At 41.5% G+C, this 23,782-nt stretch overlaps 1 protein-coding gene across 23 annotated transcripts in view; it reads right to left on the reverse strand.

The window, feature by feature from the left end:
* The window catches only part of SNAP91 (synaptosome associated protein 91), a 174,568-nt gene extending 160,800 nt beyond the window's left edge, over nucleotides 1-13,768 (reverse strand). For 13 of the 23 annotated variants that reach the window (XM_060419404.1, XM_060419400.1, XM_060419397.1 and 10 more), the window contains exon 1: nucleotides 12,132-12,291. In XM_060419404.1, the coding sequence (XP_060275387.1) occupies nucleotides 12,132-12,261 (130 nt within the window). In that variant the 5' untranslated portion in view covers nucleotides 12,262-12,291. Of the gene's footprint in view, nucleotides 1-12,131; nucleotides 12,292-13,497 lie in introns of those variants that run through there. The other 10 variants (XM_060419408.1, XM_060419407.1, XM_060419406.1 and 7 more) reach the window with 1 other exon arrangement.
* Between the last annotated feature and the right edge of the window lie 10,014 nt (nucleotides 13,769-23,782).

Genomic DNA, 23,782 nt, shown 5'->3' on the forward strand with positions numbered 1-23,782 from the left:
GTAGAACTAAAAATTAAATGACTCCTTTGGAACCATGATGAGAATTCTTGGCAGAGTGGGGGGAGAAAGAACAATTAGAGAAACACAAAACAAAGAGGAGATGCAGGTGTTATAAACGGTGCAGCCTGTCCATTGGCACAGGCTCAAATCACTCTTCCATGCACCTTAAATGAGTACACTCATGCTCAGCCAAGGGCAGCCAAAACCAGAGTGTTAAGTGTTAAAATGCTTAATGAAGAAACCAGGAAAACATGAACACACTGCAATTGTATTGGGACAGGAAGACCAAAAAAGCCAAAACTCCATTATGCCGTGGTCTAACTGAAGTGTTTAGCCAGATGACAGATCTGTAAGCTGTACAATTTGATGCTAATTAGGTTGATAATGAGATTATACGAAGTTTCCAAAATTTCTATTAGGGAAGACTCAATAGGACATTTTCTGATATCTTTCTAATATTTACCTCAGGAAAAATTACAAAGGACGGTGATATGAAAGCGACTGGCTTTGGAAAGAATAGGCGAAAGGAAATATTCTTCATGTGGATATTTTCTTAACCTAAATTTTAACAACCTTTGTATTTTTTCTTTGGTGTTAACAGGCTAACAGACCAACCCAATGAAGTATGGAGCAAACATACTGAGACATTTAATATATATGGTGATTTGGGGGGGCGTGGGGGGTTTCTATTTTGGGGTTTTGCTTTAGATTTTTAATAGTTGGGAACCTGATTTTACAAAATTCTGTAATTTCAGTCATGATAGTTAAGGAATGTTATAAATTATGCCAGCACAAGAAGAAGATCAAACTAAGAGAACTTAAAGTTTAACACATGGTTTTTAGAAGACTTTCAACTAAATGACACGTGTCTGTAATCTTTACAGTCTTCACTGTCACCAATGGCACAGGGAGCATTCTCTGGTGTCAGCACCAGGACCCAAGAACCAAGCAAGAGACAAGGAGAGGCAACAGGTATGTAAGGATCATACTGGCAGGATAAGGTCTGGAACGGTCACCAGGGGCAGCTGCACGGTAATCCCTGTGTCACAAGTGCCCAGGGTTATGTTTGCATTTATGGTGAATAGAATTTGAATTCACACTCTTAAACACGTGTGCATGTATGTTACATTTCTCACATGACCCCACACAGGGATTATTATCTGTCAAAGGCACAGCAATCAGAATTAGGTGAACAAAGCAATGACCCATTAGGGCAACTGCTCAAGGCAGATAGATAAAGAAGTATTCAGTATTAACACACAAAGAATGTGTGATTTTTCTCCTCTTTGGGACTCATCCATAAAAATGAAAAGCTTGGACAACTTCTAGTATTCTCTGGAGCCTAGAAGACCCTCCAGATCTGGCCCTACCCACAACTCAGGTCTTGTCTCATAGCCTTCTCAGTCTTCCTAATCTCAGTCTTTCAGCAGCCCTTATTTAACTTCTTTCAATGCCCAAAATGTGTCTTGCTCACCCCAAGCGTCTTCCAAGATAACAGTCTGCGACAGCCCTGGTCCACCCCTCACCCAGGTCAGCCACGCTTATTCTTTAAAGCTGGACTTAAACATCACCTCTGCTGCAATGCACCTCCATGGAGGACTTCACCTCCCTTGTTAAAACTTCTTTTAGAACAACATGCAATTAGCTTTTTTCATTTTCTGTCTACCCAAGTAAGCTGCAAGCTCTCTGATGCCAAGAGTTGTGTATCTTGCTCACTCTAGCATCCTACACCTTCTGGAACAATTACTGGTGGTGCTGTGTGTGTGCTCAGTAATATCCAACTGTTTGCGAGCACATGGACTGTAGCCCACCAGGCTCCTCCATCGATGGGATTTCCCAAGCTTGAATACTGGAGTGGGTTGCCATTTCCTTCTCCAGGGATCTTCCTGAACCAGGGATTGAACCCATGTCTCTATCATCTCCTGCACTGGCAGGTGGATTCTTTATACTGCGCCACCTAGGAAGCTCGGAACAATTCCTGGTATTTAGTAAATACTCAAATATTTGTTAAATGAATAAATGAAGAGATTGTGTTTAATAAAGCTACTAAAAGACTCAATACTAAAAGTAACTTCTAGTTTCTCCAAACAGGTCATGAAAAGCCAAATTAAATATGCTGATATCCACTGTTCTCTTTACAAAGAATCCAGAGCTTTCTGTTAAGTTGTCTCCTTTCCTCACTGTTTCTCCAAAACCCTCAAGCTGTTAATGGTAATATTATATCACTATACATATAGTGAAAAATAATCATTTCAGTGAAAATTAACAGCATGTAGCTATTTTTGAAATAACATTTTTCTTCTATAACTATCCTTACCATTAATAATGTAGGTAGTTATAAATTATAAAATGGCTAGTGAAAAACAATGCTACCCAACTGTATCCAACTTAAACCAAGCAAATGGTACACACATCTACACCCACATGATGCTAGTGAAGAGTTTTCTTGATATTAACATCCAGTCATCCACTACCTCATCAATAATGATATACACCAAGAGAAGCACACATATGCTTTAAATCCGTAACCAAAACACTTTTCCTATCAAGGCTATAATTTTAACCAAATTTAAAATCTCATTTCTGAAACCTAGCTTCACTCATTCCTTTTCAGTAGGTTTCAGAAATGAGATTTTAAAATATATAAAGACACAGAAGCAGCATGTACAAAGGCCCCCAAATAATGCAGAGTATAACGAAGCTGATGAATGTCAGAGTTGCTCTGGAATGAACTAAGGAGTTGTGTAAAGAGGATGGGCGGAGAAGGCAATGGCACCCCACTCCAGTATTCTTGCCTGGAAAATCCCATGGACGGAGGAGCCTGGTAGGCTGCAGTCCATGAGGTCGCTAAGAGTCGGACACGACTGAGCGACTTCACTTTGACTTTTCACTTTCATGCATTGGAGAAGGAAATGGCAATCCACTCCAGCATTCTTGCCTGGAGAATCTCAGGGACAGGGGAGCCCGGTGGGCTGCCGCCTATGGGGTCGCACAGAGTCGGACACGACTGAAGCGACTTACCAGCAGCAGCAAAGAGGATGGAGGGGGGGGGTGCAGAGGATGGAAAACAGGTGGATTGCATTTCTAGCATACAAGTAAACTAGCAAGGAGGAAAACACCTGATAATTTAGATAAATATTACAGGCACCTTCCACTTATTTGGCTGTATTCATGAAGAGGTAAAAGCAATCCCTAAGGCCAGAAATGAAAGATGCAGAAAACCACAAGGTAGGTAAACTGATACTTGAGAGAAGGCTGACCTGAGGCCGTGTGCTAGTCTGAGTGGCCAGAAGCTTAGATTTTAACAGCCCTTTGAAGAACAAAAGACCAGGCGGTGGGGACTAAGCAAGACGGCTGATTGGAACCAAAACCTCCTCACAGAGCTGGGACCCTCAAGTTACCTCCTTACTAAAATTAGGAGGAAAAAAAAAACAACAACTAAGAACACTTTCAAGCAAAGGAAGATCACAGGAAAACAATTCATTCGACCTAGGTCTTTGGTAGTTGTGGTGGGGGAAAGAATCTCTGGGGCATGTGTAAACATAGCTTGTCACCTTGCTGGAGTTTGTGATTCAAATTTTTGTTACAGATTCACACTCCTCTATCCAAGATCCTTGAGCCATATATGTTTCAGAATTTAGGATTTTCCAGATTTTCCAAAAGTAGTATGAGGCACACAGCCATAAACTAAGTAACCTAGTATAATCTGGGCAACATACATACAGCAGTCTTTCTGTAGCTCAATATATGAACCTTCAAGGTAGGTAGTAAAATGGCTATGACCGATCACGTTTTGTCAACAAATGATTTCCAAAAGAATTTTGCTCTTCTGAGCTTTTTGGATTTTCAAATTATGAATAAGAATTATGGACCTGGACCTGCATTAGACGGGAAGCTCCAAGAACAGAAATTAACTTAAGGTACTCCCAGGATGGTAGTGCATGTGGGACCTTATAGAAGCAAACACAAATCCTCTCTAAATACAGTTAGGCTTTCTAGGATTCCCACAGATGAAGTCCTAGACAACGTGATCTCAGAGTCCAAAATTACAAAACACGTAAGGAAACAAATCATTATTGAAAGTCAGGCAAAAACAATGGCGGAAGCAGAGCTTCATGTAATTGATCTGTGAGATACAGAATATAAAATGAGTTGTGTTAGAAATGGTAAAGAAATAAAAGAGAAACTCAAAATGTGAGCAAGAAGTGTATATTATCTCAATGCAAGGGAATACTAAAAACTTCAAAAATGAAAAGTATAAATGAGTAAAATTAAAAACTAAATATGAGTAAAAGCAGACAAGATATAGCTAAAGAGAGAATTAATGAACTGGAAGATATCTGAAAAAGCATAGTAAAGAAAGTATTAGAAACTATGAAAGGTATATTTAGAGATGGATATAATGAGAAGGTTCAGCACATACATAATCATGTTTGAAGGAGATAAGAAAGAGAACAGATGTAGGGAACAATCAACGGTAACAGAAAGGCAGGGAATTTTCCAGAACTGATGAAACATATAAATTCTCAAATTCAGGAAACCCATCAAGTTCCAAATAGGATAAATAAAAAGAAAACTACATCTGAACAGACATACAGTACAGATGAAAGAGAAAGAGAGGTTACCTGAAGGTAGGCATTGAAGGTAGGCAATGGCAACCCACTCCAGTGTTCTTGCCCGGAGAATCCCAGGGACGGGGAGCCTGGTGGGCTGCCATCTGTGGGGTCGCACAGAGTCGGACACGACTGAAGCGACTTAGCAGCAGCAGCAGCAGCAGCAATGGTACTAGCAATGCTAACTACAGCAGTGGTAATAATAACTGGTGCTCACTGCATGTTTGTGTGTCAAGTTCTGGGCTAGTATCTTAGATGCATTCTCTCTCTTATTTCTCACCAAAATTGAGGTAGATACTAATATTAATCATTTTACAGATTAAGACTAATTACTGATCAAACCAAGTAGAAGACAGCTAAAGAAGGAGAGGTCAGTTTTAAAAGAACTGATCACCCACTGTATTTGAGTGGAAGAGAACCCTTGTGGGAGTGGTCTGGGCAATTTAGTGGACAATGTGTGACACCCTACAAGGATTCTAACATTTCATGTGTGAATTAGGCCAAAGAGACAGAATATACAAAGGAGGCTTGAGCTGTATTTTTTGTCTTTAGAATTATGAGTGTCTGTTTCAAGAAGCTTGGTTGTGAAAGAAAAGCAAGGGGATGACAGGTTGGTTGCTGGAAAAGGTCACAGAATTCAAGGCGAGTTGTGTGTAGGAGGTTCTGTTTGTTTGTTTTCAAGGGAGATACTTGAAAATTTCATGAGAGAGCTAGAGAGAGAAGTTTAAGATACAGATGACACAAAATAAGTGATGCAGAAAGGAGAGTTATACCTTAAAATAAAAGTGCTAATCCTAGGAGAAAAAGCAAATGATCAGGCCCCAGGGCAAAACCACACAAAGCAAAGATCTAGCTTCCAGCTTCTCTCTTCTGGGTAGCCAGGAATGGCACATCACAAGATCTCTTAGACGACATCAGAGCCTTCTTAAAGATGCATAATAGAGAAATCTTACAGACACATCGGAGAACAGGGGAGGGGGACAGGAGGATCCTCACACACTTGGCACAAACGGAAGAGAAAGCAGGAAAAGGAGCTACAGAAAGGCGGCAGGCTGCAGGTTACAACTCTCTGGTTTGTGCTTTCATCCAACTGCTCCAAGGAAGATACAATCATTTTTTACTTATAGGTACGCCATTCAACTATTCTCCCCTTTACAAAAAGCACAAGATAGAGAAACTTCCACATTACATTAACACCAAAGATAAACAGATAGCCAACACGTCCCTTCAAGCAAGCAAAGTATTCCTCTGTAAAGAGAAATGAATTTACAAGGTGAAACTGGCGAATAAACATTTTATAATGGCAAGAAATGTGGCTTTTCAAATTATTTAACGGCATTAAGATTATATGGAAGGTTCTCTCAGGAGCTGCTGGCTCAGGAGTTGAATCATCTAAAATACAGCTCCGTAAGGAAAGCATTCTCTGCCCTCAGGGAACACGGTTATATGTCACATTTGACCTTCTTTACCAAGTTATTAAAACCGAGATAAGCTCCAAAGAACACCCTATCCCAACATCAACCAATTTGAAGAGAGGAGGTAAGATATTAAAAAGGATATTTACTTGTGAAGTGCTTCCCTCATAGCTCAGTTGGTAAAGAATCTGCCTGCAATGCAGGAAATCCTGGTTCAATTCCTGGGCTGGGAAGATCCCCCAGAGAAGGGAAAGGCTACCCACTCCAGTATTCTGGCCTGGAGAATTCCACGGACTGTAGAAGGGAAAGGCTATCCATTCCACTATTCGTGGGCTTCCCTTGTGGCTCAGCTGGTAAAGAATCTGCCTGCAGTGTGGGAGTCCTGGGTTGAATCCCTGTGTTGGGAAGATCCCCTGGAAAAGGGAAAGGGTACCCACTCCAGTATTCTGGCCTGGAAAATTCCATGGACTGTAGTCCATGGGGTCCCAAAGAGTTGGAGATGACTGAGCAACTTTCACTTCATTTCACTTCACTTCACTTACTTGTGAAAAGCTAAGGGAAAGATCCATGGCAACTAAGTGCACAGATTAAATTTCAAATTAAGACTTCAACAACCATTTATTAAACATTAAAACTAATATGGCAATGAACCAAACATCTAGATTTTAATCTAAAATGCAGGAAGCTAATTTTGCAATTACGATATGAATGTACCTACTGCATATATAGTTTTACATATTTTTTCATATACACAATCTCTTAAATCACCAGAGTAACTTCTAAAAAAATGATTTATCAGTTTTATACTGGTACTAAGAAAGTATCTGCTAACCACACTGATCTCAAAAGGGAAAGAAAAAACTAAAGTGACCCTAAGATATTTAACATTATACCATAAAAAATATTTTTCCGAAAATGTGGAAGTAAAAAGATCCAGGAAAAGATCTTTATTGTTCCAGTAACTGATATAAAGGCTACTTAATTATTGGGTTGGCCAAAAAGTTCATTTGGGTTTTCCCAGACCACCTTCCTGAGAGGTACGAATGAACTTTTTGCCCAACCCAATATTTTAAATCATTTCTAGGGCAAGCTCCCTGATATGACCTAAGACTCTTTGCCACTCTTCTTCTGCTCCTGCTAACCTCTCCACCTCACAAGATCTCTTCTCCTCTCCTGGGATGCTGATCATCATCTGAGAATGTCACAGGACCACACAAATTGGACCCTTTCAGATTTAAGGTATGAATGATAATAGTGTCAAATGTCTTTAGAAGCCTATTCCCCTCATCTCTTTCTGACTGTCTAAAAAATAACATAGACTGTTCTAAACCATTTCCACACGGGCTGGGGCTTCTGTTGAAATCAAGGAGGAGGAACAAAGTATGCCTCAGTCTAAAAAATTAGAGGGTTTATTTGGACAATAACAAATAGTTAAATGAGAACTGAAATCAAAATAAAATACATTTATAGCAAGTTAGCACACTTCTCATATTGCAAGTTACCCTAGTATTCAGCAAGCTTTTATACACTGCTGCACATTAATTTTACTCAGTAAGCTTAGCTTACGCTTTTGATATTAGCACTATAGAAATTTCTTGTTATCACAAATACAGATATGATGAGCAAATGAAAACTGATCAACTGAATCAGTATACAAATAGCACTTCTATAAATGAAAATATATTTTATATGCTGTATCCTAAAGAAGCCTATGTAAAGCAAATACATTTAATTGTTCATTCTGTTCGCTCATAAAATTTCTTACTTACTAGAAAATATTTTATAAATGAAGTTAAAGTGGTAGGACTTCTGTGGTCATTTGCCAATATTTGCCTTGAATCAAAATATACTCTATATCTCCTATTACCTCTACCTGACATTCAGGATACAGCATGCTTGGGGCTGGTACACGGGGATGACCCAGAGAGATGTTATGGGGAGGGAGGCGGGAGGGGGTTCATGTTTGGGAATGCATGTACACCCGTGGTGGATTCATGTCAATGTATGGCAAAACAAATACAGTATTGTAAAGTAAAATAAAGTAAAAATAAAAATTAAAAAAAGAAAAAAGAAATACAATCTTATTTTTTTCTTATTTTTTGGAGGGAAAGAAGCATTTATGAATGTCAATATCTCTCAAACATAAGCTTTAGAATTTGAATTACTTATTAGTAGAATAAGCTCATTATTAAATACTCTCAAGAGGTTTAAAATGGAAAAAAATAGGATTACTGATAAGCGATTTGGCTTTTTCATAAGGTTTGTTTGATGTTAATAATTTCTAAGATTGAAATTTTGACAACCTTAAACAGGGTATTTTAACAATATAGTAAATACATAGAAATTGTTCATAAGAGCAGTTAACCAAAATTAATCTTATACAAGGGGTGTAAAACTTCCCAAATTCTCCCTGGAGGTGTTACTTTGGGTCAACTCTTTGTTCTTTAACCCTGACATAGCATTTGGGTAAGCAAGCACTGGATGTTATACAGGATCCTCTTACTGTATTATCTGACCTGGGTTATCCCTTAGGCCATCAACCACAAAACAGAAATGGAAAAACAATGGAAATGGAAAACAGTTTACATTTTGTAATGTAATGTAACCAAGTAGGTGAATGCTTGCCAAGTCCTGGATATTCTATGTGCTATCAAATAGGTACACAATGTTACAGGGAAAGGATGTACAAAAAAACTAATGTCAAAGTAACATTGATTACAGGTTCAGTCCCTCAGGCTCAGTCCTGTCCAAATCTTTGCGACCCCCTGGATTGTAGCCCACCAGATTCCTCTGTCCATGGGATTCTCCAGGCAAGAATACTGGAGTGGGTTGCCATTTCCTTCTCCAAACGTTGATTAGGTGTTTAATTTTCATGTGCAAAGGGCAACATTATTCTAGTAGAGTGTGGAATAAAAGCTTTACATAATCTAAAAGTACCTGAAAACACAGAATCCTCATTTAGATTATTAAGGATTCTATCCTTAATCATATCCTTTAAATTTCATATATAACTTCTGATTATGAAGAAACTTTTCTGAATATAATTTTCCTTCAAGAAACATACTATTATTGAAAACACAGAAAAAAATTTGAGAACACATGTCCAGAGTTTCCTTATTTCTCTGCCTTCTTATTATATGAAATTCTGCCTCCAGATGTTAACAAATCATTCCTCCAAAAGCATAAATCATGTATCATTAAGCCTTATTTTATAGACTACCATATTTAACAATAATTTTTGAGGCCTATCAACCCAAAGAGAAAAAATTATCTTTTAAACGAGTATTTTAAATAATATTAAGTACACATTTCATAAAGATTCTGAGCCCAATTAACCCAAGGTTGTTTAAAAAAAAAAAAAAAAATCACAGAACCATTAACTCTGTTCTTACAACCTTCTAATCTGAACTCCAAACTGCCAAATTACATACAAATCCAACTAGCAAAAACTTTTTTGGTTTCATTGCCTCAACCCTGCATTTTGTGCTCTTTTCCTCCTAACTAGTATTTAATATTTTCATGACTAAATAATCTTAAGATTATTTCAGTGCCCACAGAGAAACTTAGCTATATGTTTGCCTGTTTTAATAACTGGCGTGACTCACTTTTAAAACTGCTGTTACTGGAAACCTGTGAATAAATTACTAAGGTCATCTACTGTTACTGAAAGGAACATTGCAAAGAATTCTGTACAAAGATGCCTTCCTACAATGCATATACATATAACATTATTCATTTATATGTTGAGATTTTCCATATCACGTTTAATTAAAATAGGTCATATCAGTAACTTGATACATATCTTTCCAAATTCCACCCTAAGGTTGACTTTAAATGAAGATAATTTATTTTATGCCTTACTGGAAAAGTAAAATGTTAAAGAGAAAGACCAATACTCCTCAGTCCTTGGCTTTTGCTCATTTTTTAAAATAAAAGAATTTTCATGCCTATCATAAGAATTAAAATAAGTATGTGGAGTTGTGATGCTCAGTTTCACACAAAGCCATGCACACAGGATGGGTATTCTGAAGATTAGACCATTCCAGTTCATATGGTTCCTTTCCCCCCTCTCACTAGAAACTATTACTAAAAAAGCCACACATGGTAGTTAAGTGCAGTGGTTAAAAGCTATGAATATTAGTTACCTTCTCTGAACCTATTGAGCAAAGATAAATTAGAAATGTAAAGCTCAGTGCCTGGCACACAGTAACTGCTCAATAAATGTTTAGCTCTTATGATTATTCATCTTAATAATCTGATACAAGTTCCTCCTTCAGCTGATTTCTTTAAATATGGAACATTCCCCCTATATTCCACATCTTCAGAATCACCTCACTCACTAACATATGAGAGCAATATTGAAAAACCAGCCACCTGGAAAATTTATAAAAGATTTTCCAAGATCAAAAGATTAAGGTGACTATGGAAGAGTCAGTCTTTCTCTGAAACATGCTTAAGGAAAGTCTCTAACCTTTGACTGTTCTCTGAAAGGTATCAATATATGGATCTATCCTTTTCAAACCATTTAGCAAATCCACAACCTATAGCTTTTTCTATTATGAGGATTGGCTACACTGACACCTACCTTTCAGACATGAGTCATCCTTTCAGAGTTGGGGAAACTGATGGAAACATGGCTAAATGATTCAGCACACTGCAGCAAAAGGAGCTGGTCATGAATTTATAATTTCCTCTTGTGTTAGGGGTCTTGGCCCAGCTGACCTCTCTTACCCCACACTGCATGGATAACATACAATACCAAAATCACGTTTTGTAAAAGATTCTCTCAGGAAGAGAGTAATGGTGTATCCCCCTCAGACAAGCTTCTAGAAGCAAAATTATTCATTTTTATGAGACAACAGGTTTGCAAGCCTGGAGAATCCTTACATCATCCAGCTATAAGCTTCATCAAGCTTTGCTTGTACCAGGACCAGAGTCAATTCTTACAGTGCTTTCATTTTCTCAGCTGCACCAGGCACACACTGGGGAAGGCCTAAAGCATAAGAAAATCTGAAAATGGGCAAAGGAAGCCAGATGGAAAGTGGGTACAGCTACACCATGTCTCTCATGCCAACACTGACCTCTACCAACAAACAACACAGGAGGACAGATTCTAAGCAGGTCCAAAGGACCGAACAGTAACTACAGAATATATTATTACTTGTGAGAAGCCTCACGACTCAAAGCAGGTGAAAGCCTTTTTCTAAGGGTCCCTATTAGCCCTTCAATAACAAAACATTTACTAGGCTAATCCAATGAAATCTTTAGAAACAGATTCCAAACTAGATTAAAGCCTTTCCCATCAAATAACCAAGTTTTTTTAAAACAAAATATGAACTGAATGTTTTCATCTAAAATTGCACCATCTCAAATGCTGGCAAAGCACAACCATTTTGTGCTACAGCATGGCCATTCCACCTAGCAGTTCCTGAGAATGGGACAAAGAAGTGTGCCAGGATGTGGAAAACGAAATCTCCATTATCTGTGAAGTGCAATTTCCTCATTCAGGAGCTTGACTTTATTTCAGTTTGCTGTGGTGACACACAACACACACGCAGTGAACCTCAGCAGCAGCACTGAAAGAGACGACACTATTTTAAAAACTACCCCAAATGTGTTGTAGGAAACAACTAGGGTGATACATGTCTGACCTCGCACGAATCCATTTTCGTGGTTATTTCGGTTACGAGTGTGCAACCCCTGGTTTCTTCTAATGTGGACTGGAGAGGGGGGGCGGGGTGAAAAAGGGCTTAGAAAAAAAAAAAAGGTGAAAAACGCTTAAACCAGAATACACAATTTCTTGGTACCTTAAAGTGTGTTTGTTAATATATACATATGTATATATACATACATATTTATTTATTTATATTCTCCACTAAAACCCTGGAGGTCAGCAGGAGAAAAAAAAATGGCGCAAAGACAAGGTTTCAGGGCTGACCCACGGCGACACCTCGACAGTGGGAGATTCTGAGCTCAGTGAGGGACAGCCCGGCTCCGAGGTCGCATGGCTGCAGCATAAGCCGCCAGCGAGCCCAGGCCGCGCCGCACGCGTCCAGAGCGCCTCGGCCGTGCGCATATCCCACTTATATAAAGAGAGGCTTACAGTCCAGGTGCTTTTTCTTGGGGCCCATCACTTCATGAGTAGTGGCTTTGCAGACCGCTCTGGCTACAGCGGAGCCTGTCACGCTGTACTGAGCCGCGGCGATCCGATCCGTGAGCGTTTGGCCCGACATCTTCTCCGGCCGCGTCTACCGCCTCCTCTTCTGCGGGGAAAGAGGGGGGAGCGGGGGGTGGGGGAAGATGGTCCTGCTTTAAGCCGCAGACTTGACCCTTCGAGCACCCAGGCCTTGCCTCCTCCAGCCGCACGGAGGCTCTCTTCTCCGTCCCCGCCCTGGGACCCCCTTGCCGGAGCCAGTAGCGCGCTAAGCCCCGCACCGGCGAAGCGGTCTGGCGGGGGCTGGGGGAGAGGGAAGGGGGGAGGCCTTGAGCGAGACAAGGTCCCCTCCAGGAACCTCAGCGCGGATCCGGCTCCAGCATCGTGACAATGTCCCCGAACGACCCTCCACTTCCCTCCCCTACCCCACCCCCATGCTGCCCGCCTCACCCCTCCGCGCCCCTCTGTCCAACAGCACTTTCGCGGCAACCTGATCTCCGGTGCCAGCCCAGCCACGGTGTGCGTGCGGGTTATTCCCTGGGCGCCGCGCCCGCCCTGCGCCCACCTCTCGCCTCCCCGCCGCAGCGTCTCCTCCGAGCAGCCCGCAGGCTTCGGAGAATGGACCGGATACCCAAGCCGTGGCCGCCTCCCTCCTCCTCCTCGCGCCGCTGCAGCAACCGGCTCGGCCCCGCTCGGTCGCAGCGGAGATTATCCTAGCGTTGCGCCATGTTACGCGTCCGCCTCCCCTTCCCTCCTCGCCGCCGTCTCCGGGGCCCCGCCGAGGCCCTCCGCCCGGAGCCCCCTCCCCTCGTTCCCAAAGCCCCACCGCAAGGGCCGCCCCGGGGCTCTGCGGAGGCGCCCGAGGCTCGGAGCGCCTCGCCCCTCCTGACAGCGGAGTCCAGAAGGGCTGACAGCCCCAGCCCAGCCCCCCGGCCGCCCTCGAGCACGCCGCGGAGCTGTCACCCGGCCGCTGCCCTTCCTCGCGCCCTAGGATTATCCCCTCTCGCTCCCCGCGCGGCCCGAGCGCGCAGAGAGGCCCGAGCCGGCGCCCCGGTACTCACCCCGCCCCAGGAGCGGCGCTGCCCGCCGCAGGATGAGCGGAGCCCGGGTGGCCGAAGGAAGTCGCGCCGGGTGGGTGTGTGCGGCCGCGCGCGGACCCGGTGCCCCGGGGCGCGATGCCTCCAGCCCCGGCCCAGCCCCCGCCCTCGGCTCCGCGGCCCCTCCACCCGCCGCCCGTGGCCCCAGGAGCCAGCCGCACCCGCCCGCTGCCGCGTCTCCCCAGCCCTCCGCGCTGCGGCCCCATCCCCGCCCCCACCTCAGCTGTGGTTGCTCCGGCGAGTCAGGTGACGGCGGCGGACAAACCCGGGCGAGCTCTCCACGCAGCGCCTCGCGGCCCCCTCCCAGCTACTCACACACGCCGCCCCCCCGGGGCCGCGAGCTTCCAGGCAAGGGGGCCGCGCGCGAGCATCCCCGGCAGGCGCGAGCAGAGAGGAGGGAGGCGGGGAGGCCGACACCCGCCCAGCCAACCACCCTCCGCGAGGCGCCCGCAGCCCGTCTGCTCCCTGGACCCGCACCCGGCACGCACTGCGCGCGCGCGCGCACCGCGCACACCTGCCGGCCGTCTGCAGGATGCGCCCGGGCGGCGGGGGCGTTGGCGCAGCCCGCCTAGTGAGGCCGCGAGTTCTGCTCCGTGGACGCCGGGGCTGGGGCGTCGTGGCGCGCTGCCTGGAAGAACCCAGCCCTTCCTCCCCTACATCTGACTCGCCCGCCGGCCAAAGGCAGCAGAGGCCTCGATGGGCAGGACGATTTAAAAATGTCAAATTCTGTTGGCCGACAGGGCCGTTACCTGTGCGTCCTCGACTCCTTGGAGCGCCTCCACTTGTCTGTGTTTTACTTGGCAGCTCGCGTGGGCAGTTAATTCTCTCGCCACTTTGGTCTTAAACGCATACTGAAGTCTACTACAAGGACGCATGAATAACAAGACTATCGATCCCGTTCCAGATCATATGCAGAGTAGTTTTTTAGGTGCGTAAGGAAAACTCTTTTGCACTTTTAATTTTTTGCACTTGAATATAGTCTTTGTGTTAAGTGTATTTGAATTCTATACATGGATTTCTAAACAGGGATTTGGCTACGTTAATGGTTTCACGTGCTGACAGTTTCTGAGATTGTTGTTTACCTTAAACTAAAAAATCTTTTAAATTCTCACGGTAGAATCGAGATGAGAACTTCACTTGTGAATTTGCTTGCCATTGTTCCTGGCTTTGTTTTATGCTTTCTTTCATTTGGCTCAGGGTTGAGTACGCAAAGGCATGATTTTGTAACTGTTGGGACTGATTCTAGCGTTAATTGGAAGCGTGAAGACTGAAGACAACTCAAGACTACCTTTGTCAGGTTCTAAATACTGGTCTTCCCATACCTAGCAGTACCACACCTAGATATTTAAATAAGAAAAAAAAAAAAAAACTTCCATTCAAAACCTTGTCCTCAAATTTTGTAGCAGCTTTATATGGTGACACCAAACTGCAAGAATGTCATTCTAGTGGTAAGCGGATAAACAAAGTGTGGTATAACCACACGTGCAATATTATTAAGCAATAACAGGGAACAAACGACATAAATGAGTCTCAAGTGTACTATGCTACATCAAAGAAGCCCAACCCCACACGCTGCTTATGTTCTGATTGTATAACATTCTGAAAAAGGCAAAATTATAGAGACAAAGCATGTCAGATGCCAGGGGTAGGGGAAGAGATAGACTGCAAAGGGGCAGAAGTTAACCTTTTTGGAGTGATGAAAATGCTCTATATCGTGATTGTGACAATAGTTACACAACTGCATATATTACTCAAAGCTTACCAGTTTGTACTCTTACAATTGGTGAGTTTATCGTATGTAAATTATACCTCAATAAATCTGATAAATAAAGAACTAGAATGGCAATATCATCAGACAGAGCAGGCTGCATAATAAGAAATATTAGTAAGATTTAAAATGCACATTTCATGAAAAAGAGGTTACAACAGACAATGCAGAAATACAAAAGATTCTAAGTGACTATTATGAACAACTATATGGTAATAAAATAGATAACCTGGAATAAATGGACAAATTCTTAGAAAAGTTCAATCTTCTAAGACTGAAGCAAGAAGAAATAGAAATTATGAACAACCCAATTACAAGCACTGAAATTGGAGCTGTGATCAAAAATCTCCCAAAAAACAAAAGCCCAGGACCAGATGCGGAGAAGGCAATGGCAACCCACTCCAGTACCCTTGCCTGGAAAATCCCATGGACAGAGGAGCCTGGTAGGCTGCAGTCCATGGGGTCGCAAAGAGTTGGACATGACTGAGCGACTTCACTTTCACTTTTCACTTTCATGCATTAGAGAAGGAAATGGTAACCCACTCCAGTGTTCTTGCCTGGAGAATCCCAGGGATGGTGGAGCCTGGTGGGCTGCTGTTTATGGGGTCGCACAGTCGGACTGGACTGAAGCGACTTAGCAGCAGCAGCAGCAGGACCAGATGGCTTCACAGGAGAATTCTATCAAACATTTAGAGAAGAGCTAATGCCTAGCCTTCTAAAACTCTTTCAAAAAATTGCAGAGGAAGGAACACTATAAAACTCTTAGAGGAAAACATAGGTAGAACCCTTGATGACATAAAGCAAGATTCTGTATGACCCATTACTCCTAGAGTAATGAAAATAAAAACAAAAGTAAACAAGGGGACCTGATTAAACTTAAAAGCTTTTGCACAGCAAAGGAAACTGTAAGCAGGGTGAAAAGACAACCCCCAGAATGGGAGAAAATAATAGCAAATGAAACAACTGACAATGGACTAATTTCCAAAATATACAAACAGCTCATACAACTCAAGACGAGAAAAACAAACAACCTAATCAAAAAGTGGGGAAAAGACCTAAACAGACATTTCTCCAAAGAAGACGTACAGATGGCTAACAAGCACCTGAAAGGATACTCAACCTTGCTCAATGTTAGAGAAATGCAAATCAAAGCTACAGTGAGATATCACCTCACACTGGTCAGAATGGCCATCATCAAAAAGTCTACAAACAATAAATGCTGGAGAGGGTGTGGAGAAAAGGGAACGCTCTTGCACTGCTGTTGAGAATGTAAATTGATACAACCACTATGGAAGACAGTATGTAGATTCCTTAAAAAACTAGGAATAAAACCACCATATGACCCAGCAATCCCACTCCTAGGCATATACCCTGAGGAAACCAAAATTGAAAGAGACACATATATCCCATTGTTCATTGCAGCACTATTTACAATAGCTAGAGCATGGCATCTGGTCCCATCACTTCATGGGAAATAGATGGGAAACAGTGGAAACAGTGTCAGACTTTATTTTGGGGGGCTCCAAAATCACTGCAGATGGTGACTGCAGCCATGAAATTAAAAAATGCTTATTCCTTGGAAGGAAAGTTATGACCAAACTAGATAGCATATTCAAAAGCAGAGACATTACTTTGCCAACAAAGGTCCATCTAGTCAAGGCTATGGTTTTTCCAGTGGTCATATATGGATGTGAGAGTTGGACTGTGAAGAAACCTGAGTGCTGAAGAATTAATGGTTTTGAACTGTGGTGTTGGAGAAGACTCTTGAGAGTCCCTTGGACTGCAAGGAGATCCAACCAGTCCATCCTAAAGGAGATCAGTCCTGGGTGTCCATTGGAAGGACTGATGCTAAAGCTGAAACTCCAGTACTTTGGCCACCTCATGCGAAGAGTTGACTCATTGGAAAAGACCCTGATGCTGGGAGGGATTGGGGGTAGGAGGAGAAGGGGACGACAGAGGATGAGATGGTTGGATGGCATCACCGACTCAATGCACATGAGTTTGGGTAAACTCCAGGAGTTGGTAATGGACAGGGAAGCCTGACATGCTGCAATTCATGGGGTCACAAAGAGTCAGACACGACTGAGCAACTGAACTGAACTGAGAGCATGGAAGCAATCTAGATGTCCATCAATAGGTGAGTGGATAAAGAAGTTGTGGTATATATACACAATGGACTATTACTCAGTCCTAAAAAGGAACGCATTTGAGTCAGTTCTAATGAGGTGGATGAACCTAGAACCTATTATACAGAGTCAAGTGAGTCAGAAAGAGCAAGATAAATACCACACTATAACACATATATACGGAATCTAGAAAAATGGTACTGAAGAATTTATTTGCAGGGCAACAGTGGAGAAACAGACATAGAGAATAGATTTATGGACGTGAGGAGAGGGGAGGAGAGGGTGAGATGTATGGAAAGAGTAACATGGAAACTTACATTACCATATGTAAAATAGATAGCCAACAGGAATTTGCTGTGTGGCTCAGGAAACTCAAACAGGGGCTCTGTATCAACCTAGAGGGGTGGGGTGGGGAGGGAGATGGGAGGGAGCTTCAAAAGGGAGGGGATATATGTATACTTATGGTTGATCCATGTTGAGGTTTGACAGAAAACAGCAAAATTCTGTAAAGCAATTATCCTTTAATAAAAAATAAATTAATTTTTAAAAAGCACATTTCATAAGATAAAATTCTTTGAGCCTATGTGACAATCTTACGTATTTATATATTGAAAAGAAGAGCTTCAAAATGGGCTGAAGCAAAAACTTATATCATTGTAAAGAGAAATAGGCAAATCCACATTTATACTTCAGGATTTCAACACTATTCCATTGATAAGACAGGTAGAAAACCAGTAAGATTTTAGATGACTTGAAATAACCATGTCAGTCAATTCGACTTAATTGACAATTACAAAGAGCTACACTCAAACATTCTTTCTAAATGCTCATAGAATAGTTAGCACATTCTGAGCCATAGAGCTTGTCTCATAAATTTAAAGGGACTGTAATTATACAAACTACATTCTCTTACTACTTTTGAATTTAACTAAAAATCAATTACAGAGATATCTAGAAATCACTGCATGTTTGTTAATTAATACATTCTAAATAACCCATGGATCTGACTTTCCTACAGGAAATTTGGATTACTTTTAATTAAATGATAATGAAAATACTACGCATCAAAATTTGTGGGATGTAGGTAAAAGCAGAAATTAGAGGGAAATTTATACATGAACATCTCTCTGTCATGGGTTGTAGCAGAAAAATGTCTGAAAATCTAACTATGGAAATGTCATGAAAATTAGTGAATCATGTCAATGGCAGAATCAACTTTTGAATGTTATTGGTTGTTTTGGAAGAAAATCTTACTAAGCTTTGAAAATAGCAGCATATTTCCAATGGTAAAGATTAAGAAATGCCAGCTTCTACATACACCCCAGTGTTCACTGCAGCATTATTTGCAAGAACCAGGGCATGGAACCAATCTAGATGTCCACTGGCAGATGAGTGGGTATAGAAGTGGTACATATATGTGATGGAATATTACTCAGCCATAAAAAAGGAATGAAATTGAGTCAGTTGTAGTGAGGTGGATGAACCTAGAGTCTGCCATACAGAATGAAGTAAGTCAGAAAGAGAAAAACAAATATTGGATATTGACACACATATATTTGGAATCTAGAAAAACGATGAGAAAGGACTTGTAGACACAGTGGGGGAAGGAGATGGTGGGACGAACTGAGAGGGTAACATTGACATATTTACACTATCATGTGCAAAATAGATAGCTAGTGGGAAGCTGCTGTGTGATACAGGAAACTCAGCTCAGTGCTCTGTAATAACCTAAAGGAGTGGGATGAGGGGCTGGGAGGGAGGGTCAAGAGGGAAGAGTTACATGTATACTTACAGCTGATTCACATTGTTGTACAGTGTGGTAAAGCAGTTATCCTCCAATTTAAAATAATAATAATAATAAAGAAATGCCAGGTTCTTATCTCCAGGAAAACCTAGACATTTCAACCATGAAAGCTGAAAGAGAAAATTCACTAAAAGATATACATTGAGAGAAAGAAAAATGATTGCTTACCAAAATATTCCCTCTGCAGGCCCAAGGACATAATAAAGAATATTCAGCAATCTGAGGCAAGAATAAGCATTGATACTCAATATTTTTGCAAATTGATAGAGTCTTTGACCTCTCTCAGTGGTCAGAAAAGAAGTGGAATGCAGTAGATATACAAAACATGTTTTTAGAAAATAAATTGAACTCAGATTTTCTGAGCCAATATATATATACATGTTACCATGTAAATTTTTTTCTGCATGTCTGATTTAATACACATTTTCACATAAGGATCAGATTTAATAAAGGAAAACCAAACTAACAATAATTACATGTAGACAGACGATGTTTGCCAGGATGTGAGGGCAAAAGTCTTCAAGAGACAACAGTAGATACAATAAGAGGACAAGAAAATAAAGCTAAATCTCATGGCTGCAGGTAACAACCTGCGGTGGAAGTGGAATTTATATTTTTCTCTAAAAACTTAATATCTTTCTTCAGGTAAAACTATAGGGAGATTTTATTCCAAGGATGCTTTTCTGTCAAGGTATAAAAAAATCTGAGGTGCAAATATAACTATATTGGGATATATCCACCTCCACCCTCAAATGTGACATGTTTATCCAACCTCAAAAGTAACTGGCAACAAAAAGCAAATTTTTATATCCTGAATGCATTTGTGTGGAGACAAAAAGATTGCTTCTCTTTTATGAGATGGCAAGTGAAAGAGACCATGAAAATGATGAGCATCCTAAGGTAGCAAGAAAATAGTAGGTTGCACAAAATATCAGCGAGATTGAGGTTCAGACAACTGGATCATCTTAGGTAGTATGCGTTTTATCCATGAAGGCATTCAAGTTATTTAAGAATGAAAGTAAGTGACCAGAAAGTACATCCCAAGGCAAGACAAACATATTTATTAAGTTTTGTTCTGCTTCACCTTCAGGCTAGAAATGAATTCCATCACAATTGTCATATTTGAAGGAATATGTACATTTTAATGCATGATAACAATTAGAACAATTTTTAAATGGTCTTTCCATTTTGCTTCCCTGATTTAAATCTCATGTGGCTATTCTGGTACACATTCTGGTTATTGTTGTACAAACATCCTTGGCTTAAAAAGCAACTTCTTATTCTCTCTTAAAGTTCTGTAAATGAGCAGGGCTCCGCTGGGTTGTTCTTTGAAGTCTTTCATGTGGTTGCAATCAGATGACAGCCGGGGCTGCAGTCAACGGAAGTCCCTGCTGGGCTGCCCGAGATGGGTTATTCACTCACATGCCTGGCACTTGATGCTGGCTGCTCACTGAGAGCTCAGCTGAGGTTTCTACCAGAGTACCAACACAGGGCATCTTTATGTGGCTTGGGCTCCTCATGGGAAAGTGGCTCAGTGCAGTTGCATTTCTTACATACAGCCTGGCTTCCAAGAGGGAGCATCCCAAGATGAGTATTCCAAGAAACCTAGGTGGAAGCTATAAATTTTCTTATAATCTGAATCCAAGGTCATGTAGCATCAGTTCCCTTGTGTTCTATTTATCAAAAGCAACCTACGCAGACAGCCCAGGTTTAAAGAGGAGGAGACTATTACTGGGAGGTTCATTCAAGGACCAACTACCACAGTGACACATAAAAATAAACCCTTGTGACGAATCTATAAGAGAAACCTATACTCTCAGAAGTATGAGGTTAAGTGATTCACTTGACTCATTGAGAACTACCCCAAATATAATAAAAAAAATACGTGGGCCTAAAATAAATAACACAGTGAAGCATTTTCTCTGGTTGGAATATTCTTTCTCACATACCAGGTAAACTCCTACTCATCCTTCAAGACCCAGGTTGAGTTGTACATGACCTGCAAATCTCTCCCAAATCCTCTATGTGAGCCTTTTCACACATAAGGAGATTTAATACTGGAGAGTTTAAGTGACTTTCCTGCTATCACAGAGGGAGATCTTGGCATAACCAATCCTAAATACTACATGTCCAACTTCCAGTCCAATGTTTTTTCCATTTTATTCACTGCTCTTTTTTTTTTTTTTTTTTTTCCTGGCTGTGCTGGGTCTTCACTGTGGTGTGAGAGCTTTCTCCAACTGCTGTGCTGGGGCTTAGTTGACCCATGGCGTGTGGGATCTTAGTTCCCTGACAAGAGAGTGAACCCACATGCCCTGCACTGAAGCTGGATTCTTAACCACTAGGCAACCATCTTCTGATAAAAGATATAATTAGTATTGTGATGGACTCTCATGTCAGAATATTCATAAGCTCTTTAGTCAGCAAAGTCCTTTTTGAAAATTTATGGGCTGGAAAGTGTGATAGCTGATATCTTAGGTGGTAGAACTGCTTTGGATCCCTAGCACTGGCCGTTATTCTCTGTATGATTTTGGGCAAATTCTGTAGTCTTTAAGCCTTAGTCTCCTCATTTGTAAAATGTGTATGATCATAACATCCACATCAAAAAATTGTTATTACGATCAAATGAGACAATGGCATATAAACGCAATAGCACAGAGTATGGTGCACATTAAAAGCCCAATAAATGTGATTAATGGTACTCAGAATTGTTCATGGAGTAATAGATTTCATTACTTTATAATATATGATTGTGTTACAGTATATTTTTATTATCTTGTTTTGATAATTTGGAACTAAAATTCAAATCCATACAGCTCTCTGGTAAATATGCTCTTCTACTATTCCTTGCACCTAGTTCCTGAGATGTGAAAGCAGATTACTTCAAATATCTTCATAGGTCAGACTGAGCTCCCAGTAAACTAGAGTAGAAAACACGTGAGTACGGAGTCATTGTAGAATAATGGTGTTCCAAACAGCACTTTTTCCCCCCATTTTTTCCAATCTAAAGAGATGATTTCAAGGGAATTCTTGGGAGCGAGAAGATTTTTCTTTGAGAAAACAAGAGGATTAAGCAGAAAAATTTGTCTGGAGAAGGAAGTGTCCCAAATAAACTTGTAACTTAAAAGCAAGTGAGGGCTGAGCCAGTGGACTTCATCTTCCAGTGTGTATTCCTCTAAGTTTTCTTCTTGTTTTTTGTTGTTGTTGTTGTTGTTCAGTTGCTAAGTTGTGTCCCACTCTTTGCAACCCCATGAACTGCAGCATGCCAAGTCCTCCCTGTCCTTTACTATCTGTCGGAGTTTGCTCAAACTCATGTCCGTTGAGTCAGTGATGCCATCCAACCATCTCGTCCTCTGTGGCCCCCTTCTCCACCTGCCTTCAGTCTTTCCCAGCATCAGGGTCTTTTCCAATGAGTCAGCTCTTCACATCAGGTGGCCAAAGTATTGTAGCTTCAGCTTCAGCATCAGTCCTTCCAATTAACACTCAGGACTGATTTCCTTTAGGATGGACTGCTTGGATCTCCTTGCAGTGCAAGGGACTCTCAAGAGTCTTCTCCAGCACCGCAGTTCAAAAGGATCAGTTCTTTGGTGCTCGGCCTTCTTTATGGCCCAACTCATATCTGTACATGAATGTGAAAGTCATTTAGTCATGTACAACTCTTTGTGTCTCCATGGACTGAGGCCCACCAGGCTCCTCTGTCCATGGGATTCTCCAGGCAAGAATACGGGGGTGGGTGGCCATTTCCTTCTCCAGGAGGTCTTCCTGACCCAGGGATTGAACCCAGGTCTCCTGCACTGCAGGCAGATTCTTTATCCTTTGAGCCACCATGGAAGCCCCTGTACATGACTACTGGAAAACCAAAGCCTTGACCATACAGACTTTTGTCAGCAAAGTGATGTCTCTGCTTTTTAATACACTGTCTAGGTTTGTCATAGCTTTCCTTCTAAGGAGCAAGTGTCTTTTAATTTCATGGCTGTAGTCACTATCCACAGTGATCTTGGAGCCCAAGAAAATAAAATCTGTCATGGTTTCCACTTTTTCCCTGTCTATTTGCCATGAAGTGATGGGACCGGATGCCGTGATTGTAAGTTTTTTGAATGTTGAGTTTTAAGTCAGCTTTTTCACTCTCCTCTTTCACCTCCAACAAGTTATTTTTTCTCTCTGTATTTTCAGTTGTTGTTTGTATTTGTGTGCAGTTTATATTCTGAACTGCTTAGGGCAGGGGACTCAGGCTGCCCTTGATAATGGGTATTATAGAAGGCTGTACATTTGTCTTTTTCCAGCTGCTGGACCACAACAGTGCACTAGGAGAAGACCTGAGGTTTTTCACCCTCTCAGATTGTGCAACTGGAGCCTACACACACTGCTGGGCCACTTCAAAAGTTCTCATGCAAAAATAATTACATGTATCAGCTATAATTATGTAATTATTATATCAGTCTACCACTTCTGTTTCTCCAGTAAGGAGAACATTAAAGAGAAATAGAAAGTTTAGGCTATTTGATGTTCAGTATAACCAGAAGAGAATGAACTGCTCTGTTAATGTTTAAACTAATTTTGGCTGGAACAAGTAAGGCCTTACTCTTTATAGCACATAATGCGTTTAACAATATTGAATTTCATTTCTACTTGCCTCAGGTGCTTTCCTTTGTCTAAGGGCTTATGCTTCAGGCATTTGGGTGTCCTTATAGGACTGTCATGCGAGCTTTAGAAAATTAGAAGTCTCACATTTATAGTTTATTCAAATACTTACGTTAGCCTCATGTTAGAAAGTTCCCAAATTAACCTCCAAATACAAAGATAATGAG

This window comes from Ovis aries, chromosome 8 (assembly GCF_016772045.2).
Source record: "Ovis aries strain OAR_USU_Benz2616 breed Rambouillet chromosome 8, ARS-UI_Ramb_v3.0, whole genome shotgun sequence".
NCBI lineage: Eukaryota > Metazoa > Chordata > Mammalia > Artiodactyla > Bovidae > Ovis > Ovis aries.